The 21860-nt window shown below is 38.1% G+C and overlaps 1 protein-coding gene across 1 annotated transcript in view; it reads right to left on the reverse strand.

Moving 5' to 3' along the window:
- Window positions 1–21860, reverse strand: part of CAPN13 (calpain 13) — a 104293-nt gene that overhangs the window by 41854 nt on the left and 40579 nt on the right. The window contains exon 6 of the mRNA XM_072631158.1: window positions 20394–20576. Within this exon, the coding sequence (XP_072487259.1) occupies window positions 20394–20576 (183 nt within the window). The remainder of the gene's footprint in view (window positions 1–20393; window positions 20577–21860) is intronic.

A 21860-nucleotide genomic window follows, 5' to 3' on the forward strand; every position in this document is an offset into this window, starting at 1 on the left:
TTCCTCATCTGTAAAATGGGGATAATTATAGCACTCACTTCCTGGGGCTGTTGTGAGGATAAAATGAGATAATATAGGTAAAGCTCTTTGCAAACCTTAAAGCACTACATGATTGTTAGTTATTAGCTGTTATTAGGATTATTAGGACCGTTGTTGCTATTAGAGTCACAGAGTAAAGGCAGAGATGGCACTAGAACCTTCTTCCTCTGCCTGTCAAGCAAATGATTCCTTCTGAGAATTCCACCTCCCCCCACGCTACGGAATCTATTTACTCCTCCTCTTTCCTCTACTTAGTTCTTAAATTTTTAAAAGAGGACAGTATAATAAAAAACTACAATAATACCTAAATTAACATACAAACACAGTGTCGTATCACTCAAATTTACTTTATAGAACTAGATAAAATAGAAAAATAACATTTATCTGTAGGAATAAATGAATAAGGATCTTGAGGAGAAAAAAATGAAATAAAGATAATTTAGTATTGCCAGGTCTCAAATTATATTTTAAAGCAGTAATCATCAAAACAATTTGGCACTGGTTAAAAAAACAGAAAAGCTGATAATAGGAACAGACTAGGTAATCAAGACCCCAAAGCAATCAAAGAATATTCTCAAAGACACAGATTATTAGAGCAAGGACATTATTCATAGGTTCAGAGTCAATAAAAACTGAAAAAAAACTGGAGAGAAGTTTGGCAGAAAATACGCTTTGGCAATCATCTGATATCAAAAACTGCAATAGGTCCAAATGGATAAGTGACTACCATGTTAAAGATTACATTGTTTTTAACAATTAGAGGGAAACAAAAATAACAAGTAACCTAGCATTGAAATAATACCTGCTGTTTGCCAGGCACTATGCTAAATGCTTTATAAATATTATCTCATTAGATTCTCACTGCAATCATGGGATAGAGATATTATCATTATCCTGATTTTACAGTTGTGGAAATTGAATTAAACAGAGTTTAAGTGACTTGTCCAAGGTCACATAGCTAGTAACTATCTGAGGCTGGATTTGAACCCTGTTTTTCTAACCCCTGGCCCACCTCTCTATCCATTGCACCACTGAACTGCATATTCCAATATGCCTATGGAAATGTAAGGATCAGATATTTGGACAGAGGGAAAATTCTTAAACTAATCACTAAAGGTGGTTGTAAAAAATTTAAAAAGAAAATTTTGATTATACATATTTAAAAGTTTTCTAATGGAGAAAGATATCGTATGGTTGTAATTAGATATAGTGTTGACTACAAAAAATATTTGCTTCCATTGACTCTGATGAGGAGCTGATAACCAAGCTATACTGGGGGGAGAATTGAGGTAAACACATGAGACCAAGATATATATATGGGTCTCTCTCGTCATCAGTGGAGATGAAGGTCCTGATCTATGTGAGAGGTGGGGCAGAGTTGATGAGAGATGGAGGGCTTCAGTTCTCAGAGTCCACCCTCTGGGACTTGTCAAACTTCAAGTTTTCTTTGAGTATCAAGTCAGCTTCCAGTTTTGAGAAAGAAGATGGATGAGGTCAAGCCCACTGCAGGCTGCTGAAGGAAAAGGCTTGGAAGAGGCATGAGAGGAGCTGGTAGTCTCCCTCATGTCCCCACTCCCAGCTTGCTGCTCCAGAGGCTTTAGAGAGTTTCCCCTTGGGTGAGATCCAATACTCTCTCTCTTGATTGAGCTGTTATTTCACTCCATTGGGGAGAGCTCCTTCACTCTGGATTTTCTAGTATATATTCTCCTATGTAGACCTCTGATTTTTGCTCTGCACTCATTTGGATAAATTGGTTTCTTTATTATTCTCCATGTATGTTCATTGTGGAACTGGTATTGGGTGGGAAAGGGGTCAAGCCTTGGGATACAGAGCTTGGAGTCCTCTTTTCCCCTAAAAATAATAAAGCAGTTAGAAATTAGTTGGAACCTGATCATTTCAGGGAACAGAGAGATATATTTCTAGCCTAGCATCCCCTCTCTCTGAGGAGAGCAAAGTGACATTCAACCTCAATCTCCTGGTTCCCTTTCTGGCAGGAATGAAAGTCTCACTTGGAGAAGGATTGGGGGAAAAGAGACTAGAGATGTTTATTCTCTCTCCCCTCCAGTCACATAACAACCCCTTAACCACATGTGGAGTTCATACACATGTGGGGACTCACCATTTATCATTTTACACAAGAAAAAAGCTTTTTTAAAACAGAGTTGCAGGAAAATAGGATGGAAAACCTCATAGGATAGAGGACTCTTTGAAACTGATGGTAGTTGAGTAAAGCCTTGGAGATCACTTGTCAGGAGGTTATAGAGAATGTTCATCTATTGAGGTAGATGGCTGCTTCTGGGTCTTAAGGTTTTATGATGCAGTAACTTCTTAGAACTACCATAGCAGGCTGCATGTACTTTACACTTTCATAACTTAAATGATATTGCAGTCACCTCCTAAAGTATAAACTTTTTGATGACAAGTATCATGCTATTCATCTTTGCATCCTCAGAACATATCATACATATACTGACCTCATCATATATACTCCACAACTACTGTCTCCTTAGGTTCAGTAGAGTTACAGGGAGGACCTGTGAGGAAACACTTTCCCAAGAGGTTTTGACACTAGACAGCTGGTGAAAGGAGACCAATTTAAATGGGAGATTGGGATGAGACTGACTCAGGAAAACTTGTTAGCTTAGGAAAAAGAAGCCCAATGGATATTATGCCAACCCAGTTATAGAATCATAAATTTTAAAGTCAAAAGGAATTGTAGAAGCTATCGAGTCCAACCTATACCTGGAAAAGAGCCCTCCTACAACATAGCCAAGGGACCATCAAGCTTTTGCTTGAAGACCTCCAAGGAGGAGGAAAGTACCATCTCCCAAGGAACCTAATTCTACTTTTCAATAGCTCTAAAATTTAGTAAGGCTTCCCTCCTACCCACCGTCAAGCTTAAATTTGTTTCTTTAAAACTTCCCACCCATGGTAGTGGACTATTTGTTCTTCCTTTTGATAGCCCTTAAAATATTTTAAGATAGCTATCATGTCTCTTTTCCTCTCTTTATCCTCAGTTTTCTCTGGGATAAGCAATGGACTTTAGGGATAATTCAGCCCACGTATTTTAAGGATAAAGAAACTGAGGTCCAGAGAGGTTAGGTAATGTGCCCAATATTCCGGATGTTCATAGTGCATGAACTCAAGAACCTTGGCCATCCTTCACTCTTCTCTGGATACTTTCTACCTTATCAAAGTCTTTACTTAAAATGCAGTCCTTAGAATTGAACATGATGTTCATGCCTGATCAGGGTGGAGTGCAGCAGGAATGTAAATGATTCTAGAAACTCTTTATTTCTTAATACAGCCCAAGAGCAGATTAACTAAATTCAGAAGGGCAGGATTGGACTGACTACACAGTTTTTTGGGGGTCATAAATTCTATTGATCTCTGTGTGCAGGGACCTCTGAGGCACCATACCTTTTTCTAGATGGATAATACTTCCTGTGGAATTCTTATATTTTTCCTTTAGAGGATGGAGCTTATTATTTCCTTTCCTATGGGAAATGTCAATGAGACAGATAGAGAAAGAGAGAGAGAGAGAGAGAAGAGAGAAGAGAGAAAATACTGAAAATAGAGGAAAGAGAGAAAACAGACAGGAGAGTAAATAAAAGATAAGAGGAAGAGAGAAGGCCTGGGAGAGCATATGTAAGAAACACATTCACACTCTCATACATAAAGCTATAACAAGAGGGAAGCTGTGACAGTTGTGACCTGGTGAGAAAATTTGAATGAGTAATCTTTGGACAGAGAGAAATGTCCTGACTTTTAGAAGGAAAAGATCCCTGAAACGCCATGGTTGTACCCCCAATGGAAGATGCAATGATATTTATTTTTTTTTAATTTCATACTTATCACTCCAACGTTTTGTCCATTCTCGATAGCCCCAAGGGTTCCACAGTCGGATGAGTTCTTCCCGGCCACTGTCCAAAATGACCTATGAGAAAAGAACAAAGGATTAAAAGAGGAATCATTACCAGAAAGATGGGGAATATACCTCCAAGGATTAAATTAACTTCTGACTTCATTTGGCTACAGTCAAATCCTTTTCTATTTAATGAAGCAAGGTGGAGGAATCAATATTTCTCTGCTGTGTTGTGCTGAAATGAGGAAGAAGAAAAATTGTGCTCTCCATCTCTTTTCTCTGTTCAACTGAATTTTCAGGGAGCTCTCCCTTGGTAGGTATCAGCTTCCTGATTCAGTACAATTGGTCTAGTCAGTCCAATTGGTCTTATGGACCTGGAGAATGTAGAAATTTAATAACATTGGATTGCAGCTAGACTCTAATAGACTAGAACTTTAAGAAGTCATAGCATCCCCTAAGCGATTCGGTCAGAGTCTGCAAACTGAACTTCACAAATTCTCCTCCTTTCTGAGCCAGTTATATATTGGGTTCCATTTTCTGCATTTGAATCACTTTGGTGAAGGGTGAGAGGAGAAGCAAAAGACCTCCTGGAGCCCAGAATCAAGGACCAGTATTCCCAGATCTCTCCTCAGCCCAACTCCTGATTTTAGAAGTTAGAATGTTCACTCTGACCAGGATCACAGAATCTCAGTTAGAAAGGCTCTCAGAAGTCAGTCAGTACAACTCACATGTGAATATTTGGATAGCAATATTTTCTCTAGTTCATCTGACATGTACTCATCCAGCCTTTTCTTGGAGAATTCTAGGGATGGGGATCTCTAAGAGATGCAAGGATGGTGTAGTACAATAGAAATCAATCAACTAACAAGCAGTTAGTCCAGGCAGTGTTACATGCACCAGGTAATACAGCCACAAAGAATTAAACTCTCAGGGAGCTTACATTCAAACAGATGTTTAACTTGAAGACCTGGTTCCTCAGCTGGGCTAGATGACCTGAAAGATCACTTCTAACACAACATTTATGATGCTCTATCTTATTTGATTCCTTGCTTTCAAGACAGATACTTGCTGCTCTCACTTTAACTAATTGATCAGGAGTGAAGGAGCCTGAGCCATCTTCTCCACTCCATCAGGACCATATTCCCCAATTACTCATTTTTAATAAATTAAATAATAGGGAGACACTGGTTCTTTTGAGTTCTAAGTTAGTCTTTGGGATGGTAGTCCAGTGGAGTTGGTGTTGTCCTGGTTGTCTAATATAATATATAAATGACCAGTCTCATTACTATTGTCTTCCCTAGTTCCAACCCATATTGAGGGTTGGTGAGTATGCTTCTGGGAAATGAATAATGGATGTGCTCTTTTACCCACTTCAGATCAAAAGTTATTCTTTATTTCTGGTAAGCTTACTTTGTGGTGATGAAAACTCTTTGAACTGGCTACTGAACTGGAACTGAGTATGCATATGAAAGGTTTTAGTAAATCATCTCCTCTTTTCTTCTCTGATGGCTTTTGAGGAGGAAAAATTGCCCTAAATCTCCATGTGAAGAGAAAGACAGCAGTTTTGGTTGTCTTGTCTCCCCAGCCAACCACTATGGGTGTGGGGACACATGATACCTGCACTTCTGGTGTTCTTTTTTCATGATTTTAGGTGAATGAGTATCCTGATATGCGAATGCTCAGGTACACAGTGAGATTGAGAGGTCCATCAAAGCCACTTAAGGTTCAACCAACTATCAACTCTCAGAATCAATGGGAGTTGTGTTGTTGAGTTGATTCAGGACTCCTCATGACTCTATTTTGCGATTTTCTTGCAAAGATATTGGAGTGGTCTGCCATTTCCTTCTCCAGTTCACTTTATAGATAAGGAAACTGAAATAAGAGGGTTAAGTGACTTGCCCAGGGCCACATAGCTAGTGTCTGAGGCCAGATTTGAACTCAGGAAGATGAGCCTTCCTGATTCCAGGCCTGGTATTTTGTCCATTATGCCACCAAACTGCCACAAGTGGGACCTGTAGTTGAGTCCAGTGAAGAGAATGAGCAGCAGCCCTGGAGAGCCACCTACTGGACCCAATCCAGTAATAAGCCAACCCAGATGAGCAAGGGAGCAAACTATCCATTGGCCATGCCACACTGAGATATCAACAAGTCAAAGCATTTATTAAGCATTTACTGTGTGCCAGGCACTGCACACACTAGGAATACAAACAAAAGCAAAAGGGAAGATAGTTCATACCCTTAAGAAACTTACATTCTAATAGGAGAAAACATCACATAAAAGGCAACTGAAAAGTGCGAGGGGTAGATAGAGAAGATAGCCACATGGGGGCAAAGGGGCAAAGTCCAGAGAGTCAAGAATGGAGCTGGGAGAGGACTCAGGAATGGTTGGGCTGGGCATTTCCAAGAGGACCTCACCAATGGGAGGAGGAGTATGAAGGGGGAGAGAGAGATCATCTAAAGTGAGAAGGCAGCTGAGGAAAGGTGGTAAGTCCAAAGAATCAGAAGATAAGCTGGGAGAAGAGGGAATTGCTTGGATATTCTTCATCACAATGAAGAAGTGAACTTGGTGAGGACCCCTTGAAGGGAAAAAAGAGCTGCTGAGCCAGATGCATTGCAATGTATGGTTGCAACCACTTGAAGTTTTGAATATAGCCTCCCCAAGGTCCAAGCAAAGAGGAGAAAGTGTGCCTTTAGTTTGGAAGGGTGTGGCTGTATTTCTATCCTTGTTATTCTTTCACAAGAAATATTTTTTGTCAAAACTAGTTGATGTCAATTGGTATTTAGGAGATCTTAGCTGCTTTTTCTAGAAAAAAAAATTATTTTCCCCCAGTTACATGTAAAAACATTTTTTTAATACTAGTTTATAAAACCTGAGTTCCAAATTCTCTTCCTTGCTTTTCCCCAAATTAATACAGGATATACATGTGTAGTTATGCAAAATATATCCATAGTAGTCATGTATGAAGGAAAACATAGACTAAAAAATCCTCAAGAAAAATGAAGAAATTTTTTTAAAAATGTGCTTCAATCTGTATTCAGATACCATCATTTCTTCTTCTGAGGACGGATAGCATTTTTCATCATAAGTTCTTCAGAGCTGTCTTGGATCATTGTATTGCTGAGAATTGCTAAGTCATTCAGCTGATCACCTTACAACATTGCTGTTACTCTGTACATTTCACTTTGCATCAGCCCATGCAAGTCTTTCCAGGTTTTTCTGGGAGCATCATGCTTATAATTTCTTATAGTGTAATAGTATTCAATTATTATCACATTCCACAACTTGTTCAGCTATTTCCCAGTTTATGGGCATCCCCTCAATTTCCAATACTTTGTCACCAGAAAAGAGGTGCTATAAATATTTTTGTACATATAGGTCCTTTTCCTTTTTGTTTTTTTTAAATCTCTTTTGGGATGCATACCTAGCAGCGGTATTGTTAAGTCAAAGGGTATGCATGGTTTTATCTTTTGGATATAGTTCAAAGTATCTGTACAGAGTAGTTGTATCAGTTCACAACTCCACCCATAGTGCATTAATGTCTCATTTTTCCCACATTCCCTTCAGCACTTGTCATTTGCCTCTTCTGTCCTATTAGCCAGTCTAATTGGTATGAGGAAGTACCTCAGAATTGTTTAATTTGCATTGCTCCAATTAATGGTGAGTTAGAGTATTTTTTTCATATGTCTATGGATATATCACCTGAAAACTGATCATATCTTTTGATCATTTATCAGTTGAGGAATAGCTCTTATTTTTTATGAATTTGACTCAGCTCTCTGCATGTTTAAGAAATGAGACCTTTATCAGATAAACTTGCTTCAATTATTTTCATAATTATTATTACTAACTTTATTTCCCTCCATCCTATCGCACTTCCCCTCTGTTTATTTTATTCTCTCTCTCCTTTCACTTTGTTCCTCCTCAAAAGTTTTTTGCTTCTGATCATCCCCTTCCTATTCTCTTATCCCCTTCCCCTTCCACTTTCCTGTAGGGTAAGATAGATTTCTTTACCCAATTGAGTGTGTATGTTATTTCCTCTTTGAACCAATTTTGATGAGAGTAAGGTTCCCTCTCTCTCCCCCACTTTCCCTTCTTCACCTCCATGGTAAAAGTTTTTTCTTGTCTTTTTTATTTGAAATAATTTGCCTCATTCTACCTCTTTTTTTCTCCTCCTCCTAGTACATTCCTCTCTTATCCCTTATTTTTTTTGATATCATCCTTTTATATTCAGCTCACATTGGTGTCTTCTGTCTATATGTACTTCTAACTATACTAATAATAAGAAAGGTCTTATGAGTTACAAATATCATCTTCCCATATAGGAATCTAAACAGTTTAAACTTATTTCTCATTGTATTATATCTTATTATAAGCTTATTTATACTTGTTATGATTTCCCTTTTTTGTTTACCTTCTTATGTTTCTCTTGAGTCTTGTATTTGAAAGTCAAATTTTCTATTCAGCTCTGGTCTTTTCATCAAGAATGCTTGAAAGTCCTATATTTCATTGAATGTCCATTTTTTCCCCTGAAGGATTGTACTCAGTTTTGCTGGTTAGGTGATTCTTGGTTGTAACTCTAGCTCCTTTGACCTCTGGAATATCATATTACAAGATCTCTGATGCCTTAATGTAGAAGCTGATAAATCTTGTGTCATTCTGACTGTGGCTCCACAACACTTGACTTTCTTCTTTCTGGCTGTTTGCAACATTTTCTCCTTGATTCAGGAATTCTAGAATTTGACTATAATATTCTTACCAGTTTTCATTTTGGAATTTCTTTCAGGAGGTGATTGGTGGATTCTTTCCATTTCTATTTTACCCTCTATCAAGGCAGTTTTCCTTGATAATTTCTTGAAAGATGATGTCTAGGTTCTTTTTTTTTTATCATAGCTTTCAGATAATCTGATAGTTTTAAAATTATCTCTCCTAGAATTATTTTCCAGGTTAGCTGTTTTTCCAATGAGATATTTCACATTGTCTTGAATTTTTTCATTGTTTTGGTTTTGTTTTATTGTTTCTTGATTTCTCACAAAGTCATTAGCTTTCCACTTGCTCCATTCTAATTTTTAAGAAATTATGTTCTTCAGTGAGCCTTTGAACCTCATTTTCCATTTGGCCAATTCTGCCTTTTAAGGCATTCTTCTCCTCTTTGACTTTCCGGACCTCTTTTGTCATTTGGCCTAGTGTGCTTTTTAAGGTGTTATTTTCTTCAGTATATCTTTCGTGTGTGTGTCTCCTTTACCAAGCTGTTGATTCATTTTTCATGATTTGTATTTATTACTCTCATTTCTCTTCCCAATTATTCTTTTACCTCTTTTACTTGATTTTCAAAAAAAAAATTTTTTTCCCAGCTCTACCATGGCCTGAGATCAATTAATGCTTATCATCGAGTCTGTGGATATAGGAGCTTTGACTTCATTTTCTGGGTGTGTGTTTTGATTTTCCTCGTTACCATAATAACTTTCAGTAGTCAAGAGTTTTTTTTCCTGTTGTTTGCTCATTTCTCTACCCTATTACTTGTCTTTTAACTATTTGTTAAAGCAGAGGCCTGCTTCCAGTATGGAGGGCACACTATCCCAAGCATTCGGGGTTTTGTGCAGCTGTTTTCAGAAATACTTCTAAGGACCTGTAAGTTTTCAGTTCTTCTAAGGTGCTAATGATCTAAGGAGAGGTGTTTACCACTCTCCTGATCTAGTCTGTGAGCAACCACAAGCACCCTCTTCTGCCTTGGAACTGTGAGGAGGGTTCTCCCTTCCACTGTGACTGCAAGCTCTGCTATGCAAGTGCTCCTCCTCTCCCTGGGACTGTCACCCAGGACTTCAACCTGGATTGTCTGCGGGCTGAGAGCTTCTGATACAGCTGCTGCCACTGCTACTGTTGATGCAGTCACCCTGAGGCCTTCTCTGTGTTTGCTGGGGTCAGAACTGGGCTGGCACACCCTGTGTTGGACCATGCTCTTTTCTCATCCTGGTGCAGTAGACCTTTCCTACTGACCTTCCAAGTTGTCTTGGGCTGGAAATTTGTTTCACTCCATGTCTTTATGGGTTCTGCTGCTCTGGAGTTTGTTTAGAGCCATTTTTAGATGTTATTTGGAGGGTTTACAGGGAGAGCACAGGCAAGTCCCTGCCTTTACTTCACCATCTTGGTTCTCCCAATCTTAGTTGCTTTCAAAAGTTATTGGGAGGCATATTGGTAGAGACTTCTCAACAACAGTATCAGAAAATCTTCTATATCCTCAGGTTTATTGCTAGAACCCAGACAGGAGAAATTATCCCTCTCTGGGGGCCTGACCTGCCAGTGTGAATGCCAGTCAAGAAAATGAGCTCCAGGGTGGAGTGTTGGCTACATATACAACCTCTCTATATATCTTTTTTATTATTGAGAAGTTAGATGAATTAAAGCATAATCACTCTATTGTATATTGTATATTTCCCTGATATGCTATACAAGGAAAGACAGTGATCCACTGAGGATCATTGGGAGAGGTGACTCACTGGAGGGAAAGAGGGATGATCCCACACTAGGGAGATTGGAGACACAGGGCAGCACTGCTGGGGAGTAGGGTGGAGGTGGAGTGGAAGAAATCATTCAAAGGAAAAAAAGAATGATGAGAAAAACCTGAGGAGACCCAAGAAGAAGCAATCCTTACTGGGGAGCTTGGAAGATTCAGAAAAGCCCTGAGTATAGGGCAAAATGACCATTATAAGAGGGACAGTCATGAAGACCTAGAGACAAATTCTACTTAGAGCATAGGAATAGCAAATTCAAGGAACTTACTTGGGTGTAGTCTAAAGATTCTACTGAGTCAGAATATTAGAGGGAACACTCCATCTAGAGTTCAAATAAAAAGGACCTCTATGAGGACCAAGAGAGTTGAAATAAATAACTCTACTTTGGAGTTGAGGTGGAGGATGAATGTATGAGTAAGGAGGGTGCCAGTTCCAAAAAAATTGGTTGAAACAGAGGAATGCGGAATCATACTTTTAGTTTAATCAAGCAAATTGAATCACATGGGTCTGTGTACCTATAATTCACTGAATTTGTATATAGATTTTACCAGGGGATATCCTCATTTTATGCTAAAATTGTCTGTACTTGTTTGATAGCAAATGACGTAACTGAAGTAGGCAAGGGGTTTTTCAAGGGAGGGAAGAGGAAAAGACTATGAAGCTCAGGACTACCATATTCTTTGGAGAAGAAATTTCCCAAACTTGGCAATGGAATTTGGCTTGCTTGGGCTTCTATTGGGAGATTGCCTCAGAAATGTGCATTCCCTCAAAGTCAAGGACTATATACAGCACAAAGGATAGAAACAGGATGACCTTTATGCTTAAGTGAGGTAGGCACCCATATGTTATCATTTATGAGGCATCAGAAAGGGTCCCCTATCCCAAAATATCTCTATCTACCTGTCATATTACTTGAAATTCCTCCATTAGAGCACCATTCTGTTGGGTTAAAATATATTTTCATTCCAGGAATTATCACTTAGGATAAAAATATCCTGGGAAAAGTAATTATGCTGCTAGGTATTTAAAAACTATATGTGAATTAATTAAATGATTTCTCTTTGCTTAGAGAATGGCACTATAGGAATGATAGCTAGATCAAATTGATAAGCTCATCTAATCTAACCTCCTTATTTTACAGATGAGGAGTGTGGAATATAAAGGACAGACAAAAGAACTGAAAAGAGATTTGGGAGGTCTTTTGAGAAAAACTTTGCTTGTTTCATAATTTTGTTTCTAACTGGCCTAGGTAAAAGTAGTAGGCTATTTTGCTTGGTATGACAGGTCCTAACTTCCAGTGCCTGAGATCTAACCTGTCCTGTTGTTTGGGGATCATTAGCGGTACTCTGTCAGAGACCCATTGTTCCACTTTTTTCTTGTCTTTTCCTATCTCTGGTCAGTGGAACAATAGAGAGGCTCTCTGCGACTGGGGTAATCACTTTCTTATGTTGCCCCTAACCCTAATCTTGTGTCCTCATATCACTTTTCCTTTATTGCCTCTGTAAACACTGCAGGGACTCTGATGGTAGGGTCCAAGTGCAATGTTCCATCATGTTCGATTGATAAACATGTGCTGTAATAAGTATTGCAAATTTTTTCCCTTTTTCTTTAGCTTGTAATCCTCTTCTCAGTTTCATTCCTGAATACCTTTGGGATGACCTAGCTTAATATTGATTTTTTGACAAGCTTTCTTTATGTAAGGACAGGGGTCATTGAGTCAATCAATCACCTGCCTCACCTCTCACCTTCTGGCCCCAATTAAAGTGACTAACAAACATACTCTAGCCCTGATGCCTTTATCAGGTGAAAACACCCCTGTTCACTCAATATATAAATAAATAAGTCACCTCCTCTAGGGACCAGACTGACTTGCCAGTGAGAGTGGGAGCTGGGATAGTATTCCTAGACCTTGTGGTTATACTTGCCACTGATTCTCTTTGCATTATGAGACAATACTGTTTAGAATCATCTATCATCCTTCTTCATAAGACTTTGTAAACAAGGTTATACTGTAATGTAGAACTGTCTGGCAGCCATCTCCCTCTATTTGATAAGTAAAGGGATGGGGGACAAAGGGAACAAGAATTTATTAATTGCCTGCTACGTGTCAGGCACTGTGCTAAGCACTTTATAAATATTATCTCATTTGATTTATCAAGTGTTTTCTGACAGAGACACTTTTAATATCTTGGGAGCAATTAGTTTACATTGATAACTTCTGAATGAAATTATTATAGTTAGTGTTGATGTCATATACCTTTACATTTCTGTTATATATTACATGCATGCAACAGAAACATAAAAGTATATATAAAGTTAATACAATTCTTAAAAATAAATTATAAATAACTTGGAGCTAATAATTTTATGTATATTCTTTTAAATTTTTGTTTATTTATTGAATTTTTTCAGGTTTATAATTTACATTATTCTTGAAAAAAATTATAGTTTAATTTTTGAAAAAATTCTATCTTTTTGAAAAAAGAAATAGTGTCCTAGTGAAATATTTAACCCCCTTTCCTCAGAAAAAAACTTACTGATAAAGAATTGCATGGGCACTGGGAGGAATAAAGACCAATGATTCAGAAATACTCTGAAAACAAGGCGAAATGAGCCATCCAGTTACTCACTTGTTTGCTCTAAGTGAATGATTTTCTATGTGTGGTGAGTAAGAAAGAAAGCCAAATTCATTTATCATTCTATTTGTGTTTCTAGGTATTGGAGGAAGGTAAGAAGGACTGGAGAATGAACAGACTACAAAAACATTTGTGAGCAACCATAATCCTTGAACTTATTGACCCCTTTTCAAATTTTTAGATGTATTCAAGAGTTAAGACCTTGGCTTTTCTGGGGGATTTGTTTTGGGGCTGGTGGAAGTTGTTGGACTTTGGTGAAGCTTCCTGCTGTGATGTTCTTTTGGCAGGGAGAGTGTGTATTAGTATCCAGAGTCTATGCCTAGTTAGCCCAGTTAATTAGAACCTGCCATTTGTCACATCATTGAATCCAGGTCATGAGTAGCATCCCGAAACATGCAAGTGCACTCTTTTCTCTGACCACAAGATGCCTCCTTCACAGAAAACTACCTTCTACAAATTTTAGTTTCTCTGTCTATAAAATGAAAGGATAGGATTAGATCATCTCAAAAAATAGGCCAGGTGATATACTGTACATGGCTTACAGTGATTCATTGCCATAGATAGAGAAACTACTCATAGTGGGTCAGAGAATCATAGATTTAGAACTGGAAGGGTCCTCAGAGATCATCTCATCTAACACTAATTTTACAGAGGATAGAATTGAGATCCACAGTGGGGAAGTTAATTGATCAAGTACACAAGGAAAGGTGAGTTCAGGAACTTTGACTCAAAATTCTGTGTTATTTCCAGTACACCATATCAATACTATCATCTCTATAAACCAAGGGCAAACATTATTCCTTCACAGGACTTCCTAATAATGGTATTAGCATGTCTGCCACCAGGGCCATATAGAAACCTTTTATATAATCCCGTAAATGGTTATAAGTTGCATAAAAATATTTGTGGCAAAGGCTCTCAGGTCAGGTCTAGGAATCCCTAAATGGAGTATTTGCTCTAAATATCTCTTTATGGTCATAGCTCTCCTTTACTCAGCATTTCTTGATCAAATTTCATACCCCAATGAGGGAGGCAGGAATTCCAGTACCATATTCTCCTCATCTTATGGATCAGTTTGCCAAAATAAAAATAATGAAATTTCTTTTTTTCTGAGGTTATTAGAATAGAACTTTGGACACCAGGTCCATATGAACTTCAGATGTCTGGATCTTATGAATTCCATAAGATCATAGACTTAGAGAGAAAACTGGCCTCAGAGGACAACTGATCCAATCCTCTCATTTTACGGATGAAGGAACTGAGGTCCAAAGAGATGAAATAACTTACCCAAAGTATCAGAGGTAATAAGTGCCAGAAATGGAATTTGAACCTAGAACCTCTCTGATTCTATAGCCTTTCCATTGTGCAATATTTTAATGCCCCTGGGCATTAGGAAACTATTTCTCAAGACTAAGAAGATGTCTTTTAGTAGTCTAATGCATTGGAAAAGGTAGGACTATGAGATAGAGAACATAGTGAGATGTCATGTGGTGTAATGAGAAAGAGCCACATTAGACTGTAGGCTTCTTGGGGACTAGAACTAACTTTTGCCTCTTTTTATATCTCCAGCACTTAGCACAGTGCCTAGCACATAGTTGTTGTTATTGTTCAGTCGTTTCATTTATGTGCAACTCCTTGTGACCCCATTTGGGGTTTTCTTGGCAAAGATATTGGAGTGGTTTCCCACTTCTCCAGTTCATTCTACAGATGAGGAACTGAGGCAAACAGGGTTAAGTGACTTGCCCAAGGTCACACAGCTAGTATCTGAGGCTGGATTTGAACTTAGAAAGATGAGCCTTCCTGAATCCAGACCCAGTACTCTATTCACTACACTACCTAGCTGCTTGGTACATAGTAGACACTTAATAAATTGTTTGATTGAAATCTAAGAAACTTTCTTTATAGTTAAAAATATGCTATGAGATCTTTCAGATTTACAACCTTGACATTTAACTAATCTATGATTTTCTGAGTACTTAATGAGTCATCCATAAATAACTATTTTTCTTATGTTGAGGGTGTTCTTATATCTGCCTTCCAAGCATCTGACAGCTCCTAAACAAGAGCTGGGGAGTCTATGTAGGACTTCCTAACTTTTTAGGCTACTTCTATATCCTAGGAAGGAATATTTCACCCCACTTTTTTTCAGATTGCTATTCATACTTTTAAAAAAAATTTAAAAATATTTTTAATATATATAATTTATTTTTCAGTTTTCAACATTCACTTCCACAAGAATTTGAATTCCAAATTTTCTCCCCATCTCCCCACCCCCACCCCAGGACTGCATGCACCCCATTCACCCCTTCCTCTAGTCTGTCCTCCCTTCTATCACCTTCCCTTCCATTTTTCCTGTAGGGCAAAATAAATTTCTATACCCCATTGCCTACACATCTTATTTCCCAGTTGCATGCAAAAACAATTTTCAATATTCATTTTTAAAGCTCTGGGTTCCATATTTTCTCCCTTCCTCCCTCCCCACCCACACTCATTCAGTATAAGTCATACATATGTAATCATGCAAAACACTTCCATAACAGTTATGTCATGAAAGACTAACCACAGTTTCCTCTGTCCTGTCCTGTCCCCCCACAAAAGTGTTTGCTTCTGATTATCCTGCTCCCTAATTTGCTGTCTCTTCTATTATATTCCCTCTCCTATCCCTTTCCCCCCTGCCTTCTAGCAGGGTAAAATAGATTTCCATACCCAGTTGCATGTTATTCCCTCCTTAAGCCAAATCCCATGAGAGTAAGGCTCACTTATTCACTTTCATTAACCCCTCTCTTCCCTTCCTTTGTAAAAGCTATTTCTTGCCTCTTTTATGTGAGATGATTCACTACATTCTACCTCTCTCTTTCTCTTACTCTTAGAACATTCCACTCAACAGTAAATTTTGCTTTTTAGGTATTCTCTCTTCACATTCAGCTCACCTTGTGCCCTCTGTCTATGTACACACACATACACATACACACATACATATACATACCTACACATATGCAAACACATATATAATATACTCATACATACGCATACACACCAACATATGTGTATATGTATGTGTGTGTATGTGTGCATGTATGTATGTATATTCCCTCTAACTACCCTAATATTGAAAAAGGTATCATGAGTTACAAATATCATCTTTTCATGTAGGAATGCAAACAGTTCAACTTTTTAATGTTTTTTATGGCTTCTCTTTCCTGTTTACCTTTTCATGTCTCTTAATTCTTATATTTGGAAGTCAAATTTTCTATTCAGCTCTGGTCTTTTCAACAAGAATATTTGGAAGCCCTCTATTTCATTGAAATTCCATTTTTTCCCCTGAAGTATTATACTCAGTTTTGCTGGGTAGGTGATTCTTGGTTTTAATTCTACCTCCTTTGACCTCTGGAACTTCATATTCCAGGACCTTCGATCCTTTAGTGTAGAAACTACTAAATCCTGTTTTATCCTGATTGTATTACCACAATACTTGAGTTGTTTCTTTCTGGCTTCTTGTAATATTTTCTTCTTGACCTGGGAACTCTAGAACTTGGCTGTAGTATTCCTATGAGTTTTCCTTTTTGGGGTTTCTTTCAGGAGGTGATCAGTGAATTCTTTCCATTTCTATTTTACCTTCTGGTTCTAGAATACCAGAGCAGTTTTCCTTGAAAATTTATTGATAGATAATGTCTGGGTTCTTTTTTTGATCATGGTTTTCTGGTGGACCAATAATTTAAAAATTATCTTTCCTGGATCTATTTTCCAGGTCAATTGTTTTTCCAAAGAGATATTTCACATTATCTTCTATTTTTTCTTTCTTTTGGTTTTGTTTTATAATTAAGTGATTTTTCATAAAGTCATTAGCTTCCATCTGCTCCATTCTAATTTTTAAATAACTATTTTCTTCAGTGAGCTTTTGGACCTCCTTTTCCTTTTGGCCAGTTCTGCTTTTTAAGGCATTCTTCTCCTCATTGACTTTTTGGACCTCTTTTGCCATTTAGGTTAGTCTATTTTTAAAGGTGTTATTTTCTTCAGGATTTTTGGGGGGTCTCCTTTAGCAAGGTATTGACTCATTTTTCATGATTTTCTTACATTGCTCTCATTTCTCTTCCCAATTTTTCCTCCACCTGTCTTACTTGATTTTCAAACCTTTTTGAGTCTTGGCTTGAGATCATTTCATATTTTTATTAGGGGCTTTGGATGTAGGAGCCTTGACCTTGCTGTCTTCCTTTAGTTGTATATTTTGATCTTCCTCTGGTTGTGAGCTTTGATCTTCCTCATCCAAAAGGATGGAAGAAAATACCTTTTCACCAAGAAAGCAACCTTCTATAGCCTTATTTCTTTCCCTTTTGAGGCTTTTACTGGCCAATTACTAGACTTTTCAATCTTTTGTCAAGTGGAGGGTATACTCCCCCAGGCTTCAGAGGTATCGTGCAGTTGTTCTCTGAGATACCTCTAAGGATCTGTAAGTTCTCAGTTCCTCCAAAGTAGCAAGTCAGAGGTGGGACTTGAACCCTGGAACTCTTTACTGAACCTATCTCTAGTGTCACCCATGGCAGTTATGAGGATCGCTTCCCTACCCCAAACCTTGGCTAATTCAGCTACCAAAAGGAGAAGAGAGGGATCTCTTACCTCATCACTTCCTGTCACCGTATAGGCATGATTATTCACTAGTCCCCACTGGTCGAAGTTGTTTGAAGTCTTAAAGAGAAAAAAGCAAGACAAAAGAATTACTCTCAGAACTGATCTGTCATACAGTTACACAGGACAACATATCAGCATATTCACAGTGTCTTAAAAGTCTTTGTGGAGTTTCAGCATTTGTATCTTTGCTGGCAGGATAATTTCCATTGATTAACAACAAAACTGAGTAGAATTGTGCACATTCCTGGGACCTCTTTTATTACATAACCTCAATGAATGATAAACTAGGTACTTGTTTTCAAACACACCACATCTCTTCATTCAACATTAGTCCAGAAAAGAGATATTAAGTGCCTAATATGTGACAGTTACTCTGTTAGCTATCTTGGGAATACCAGTAGAAGTGAAACATGGTCCTCACCCTAAAGGAATTTATTATCTAGTAGAAAATTTTAAAACAAGTATAGAAAGGTGATGATGATGATGATGATGATGATGACAATGAAGATGATGGTGATGATGGTGATGATGATGATGATGATTAAGTATGTTTGGATCTCTCTAGGTTGGCAGTGCAGTGACTAATTACAGGTTGAATCCCACTACTACTTGATACAAGATCTTCAACCTGCTCAATTTCTAACTTGGACCAGTTTGCACCCTTCGTAGGCAACCTGATTGGCTTGGTCACTGTGACTTAGAATGCCTGGGTTTAAGAGATCTATCATCCTCAGCGCTCATGTAACAGAGATTACAGGCATTTACCATCACGTCCAGCACAAATAAACATTATTCAACATAACATGTAATAAATATAAAAGAGATGCACAAAATGCTATGTTATTCTAGAAGAGAAAGATAATCTCTGGCCAAGTAAGGAGCAGAGCAGGAAAGACTTTTTAATAGGAGGACATGGCATCTGAACTAGCCTTCAAAACATGCAGACAATGTAAACAGGACCAGCCAGGTACTAGTCCTGTTAGTTACTATTGCAGGGGGTAGAGGAAGGAAGAAGAGGGAAGACTTCATGGAAATATGATATATTGTGGGTCAAAGAGAAGAGGTGGGGAAGCATAGGACATGTCAAATAATAACAAGATTCAAGAATCACAGAACTTCTGGGAGATACTTCAGGGGACATCTAATTCAACCTCTACTGGAAAAAAACACCACCATATCTCGTCCAATAAATGGTCATCCAATCTTCGCTTGCAGACTTCCAACAAGGAGGAATATCTCCTAAAGTAGCCCATTACACCCTAAGTTTTAGGAAGTTTTCCCTGACATTAAGCCTAAATTTATATCTTTGCAAATTCTACCCATTGCTTCTCATTATGTGCTTTAAGATTAAACTGATCATCTTTAATCCCTCCTCTGTAGGACAGGCTTTTAAGTACTTGAAGACAATTTTGATGTTCCTGCTGAGCTTCCCCTTCTTCAAATTAAATAGCCCCAGTTCCCTCACAGAATCATTGTGTCTCAAGCATTGTCCAGGATAGCGGTTCTTAAAGTGTGATTTTGGGACCTTTGGGGATTACTAAGACTTTTTCAGGTCAGTGAGAGCAAAACTATTTTCATAATAATACTACGACATTTAAAATTTTAATATGACAAGTGCTGTTATACATAACCCACATAAATGAAAGCTCTTTGGGATAATTTTTAAGAGTATCAAGGCATCCTCAGACCTTGAGAACCACTGGCCTGAGGAAATCGGTCTTCTAATTTTGGACAAACCAAAGTGATTCCTTATATAGTAATATTCCTAGAGTAGATAAGAGCAATTAATTCAGTTACTCTAGTTTGATTTCAGTTCTTTCTGAAGAACATCTATGTTTCTTTGATCTAATTCTATTCTCAGGAAACAACCATCCATTTAATAACTTGGTTGCCAGTATAGCCTTATCTATTCAGAATAGGTGCCTTATGTAGACAGTAGGTACTGATTCTTATATCACTATAGATTAATAAATTGACATTGTAGTTTATTGACAGGACTTTTTTGGAGTTTGATTAGCAAAAGCTGTTTCCATAGAGTCTGTTCTGTGGGAAGCTGATAAAATTGAGTTTTTGAAACTGGAAATCCTAAGTCCTCTGAACTCCAGGTGATCCCACCAAGGGAATTACAACTTGGCTGGAACTTATGAGGAGAAGAAGTGAGAAATAAGGCTCCAAATATCGTGCGTGACTAGAGAATAAAGGACTTTGAATGCCAATGTAAGATCTTTTATTTTATTTTATAGGTAGCTTTGGATAGGTTTTCATCAGGGAAGTCATGTGATGATAGCTATGCATTAAGAGAATAACTGCCAATACTGTGTGGTGGCAGTGACAGGAAGGACAAGTATCTGGAGCCATGATACCAGTTAAGAGGCTATGATAATCATTTTTTTGGACTGGATCTGTCATTGCCCAGAGGTATCTTGGTCAATAGGATAATAGATCTAGAGATGGAAAGGAGCTCCAAGGCTATCTAAGCTAACCCTGCCATTTTATAGATGAATAAACAGAAGTCCAGAGTGAGCAAGGAAATAAGTGGCAGAGATCGGGTTTGCTCAGGTCTTTTGTCTTAAGAGTCAATATTTATTCCATTATGTCATATTATGAAGGTTATTTTGGGGGAAATAATAACCTCTAACAGAGTCTAGTATTTTGATCTTAGCAAGACGGCACAATGGGGCTCAGTATAACAGTTGGTCAACATGGCACAGCCCCACCTGGTACTTACATTCGCAATCCCACATGTTATTAGTGAGCCAGATTGCTCAGCCACTCTCAAGTTCTTGAAAAGATTGTGATGGACTTCATTAAGATTGATTTTTGTGACAACCCATCCTGTCAATTCCACCAATGAGTCAGCCATGATGCCATAATGCAGCTGGGAGTAGGAGCCATGGAGCCTGTCAATGAGAAACTGGAATTAGCCTCATCAGATTAGAAAAGAAACTCAGTGAATTGACTCTTATTAGCATTATTATACTAGGAGATGTGAATACACATGAGAATATATAAAGTAATTTCAAAAGGGAAAGAGTACTTACTAATAACTGGGATATAGGGGATTGAGAAAGGTTTCCTGTAGGAGCTATGCTTTAAAGGAAGTTAAATATATATTTTTTAAACCAGAGAGGTGAGAAAGAAGTGCATACCAGACATAGGTTTTTTTAGTAGAGGAATAATATAGTCAAATATTTGTTTTAAGAATATCATACTGGCAATTTGTATGGAATACAGTTTGAAGAAGGGGAATATTTCAATAGGCCAGGCAAGAAGTGATGAGGGAGTGGGTGAAGATAGGAGGTTGTATGAGTACAGGGAAGGAGATGGGTGTGAGAAGTGCAAATTAAATCATCAAGACTTGGCAAATGATGGAGTATGGAAGGTTATGGAAAGGAATAAAAAGACCATTCCAAAGCTGTGGGCATAAGTGACTACAAGAAAGATAGCATTCCCCTTAAAAGACATAGGGATGTGTGGAGGAAGAGAGGGCTTAAGGAAACTATCATGAGTTCTAATTTAGACAAGTTGAGTTTGTGACATACTTGGGATATCCAGGGAGGAGATGCCTAGCAGGAAGTTCATGATTCAGGGATGGATGAAAATGTTCAGGAGTGCTCTGTTTAAGGTGGAAAATGTCAGTTTGGGAATCACCTGCATCAGAATGATCATTGAACTCATAGGAACTGATAAAATCATGAAGGAATAGAGTATCAAAAGAAAAGATCCAAGAATCTTGGAGGTTATCCACATTTAGTGGGAAGGAGTAGGGCAACGATTGTGCAAAGGTTTCTGAGAAGAACAGTCTGAGAGATGGGAGAATCAACAGGTCAAGGACAATGTTGCAGTAGTTACAGGAGGACAGAGTAGCACGTAGGTAAATTTGCTGTGAAATTTTGAGCAAATCATTTTACCTCTCTGGACCTCAGTTTCCCTACCTGTAAAAGACAGGATTAGATAGTTAAAGGCTCAGTTAGAGCCTTTGGAAACCTTTGACATGGTTGGTCATGATCTCCTCCTTAATACTTTCTCCTCTCTAGGTTTTTGTGACTTTGTTCTTTCCTGGTCCTCCTGGTGAATTGTTCTCAGATGGATCTTCAGCTAGGTGAACTATTTTCTTTGATGGATTTTGATGGATCTTCAGTTAGGTCCACTAATTTCAGATGTCCTGTCTCTTCTTCTCTGTC

This window comes from Notamacropus eugenii, chromosome 1, assembly GCF_028372415.1.
Source record: "Notamacropus eugenii isolate mMacEug1 chromosome 1, mMacEug1.pri_v2, whole genome shotgun sequence".
Classification (NCBI taxonomy): domain Eukaryota; kingdom Metazoa; phylum Chordata; class Mammalia; order Diprotodontia; family Macropodidae; genus Notamacropus; species Notamacropus eugenii.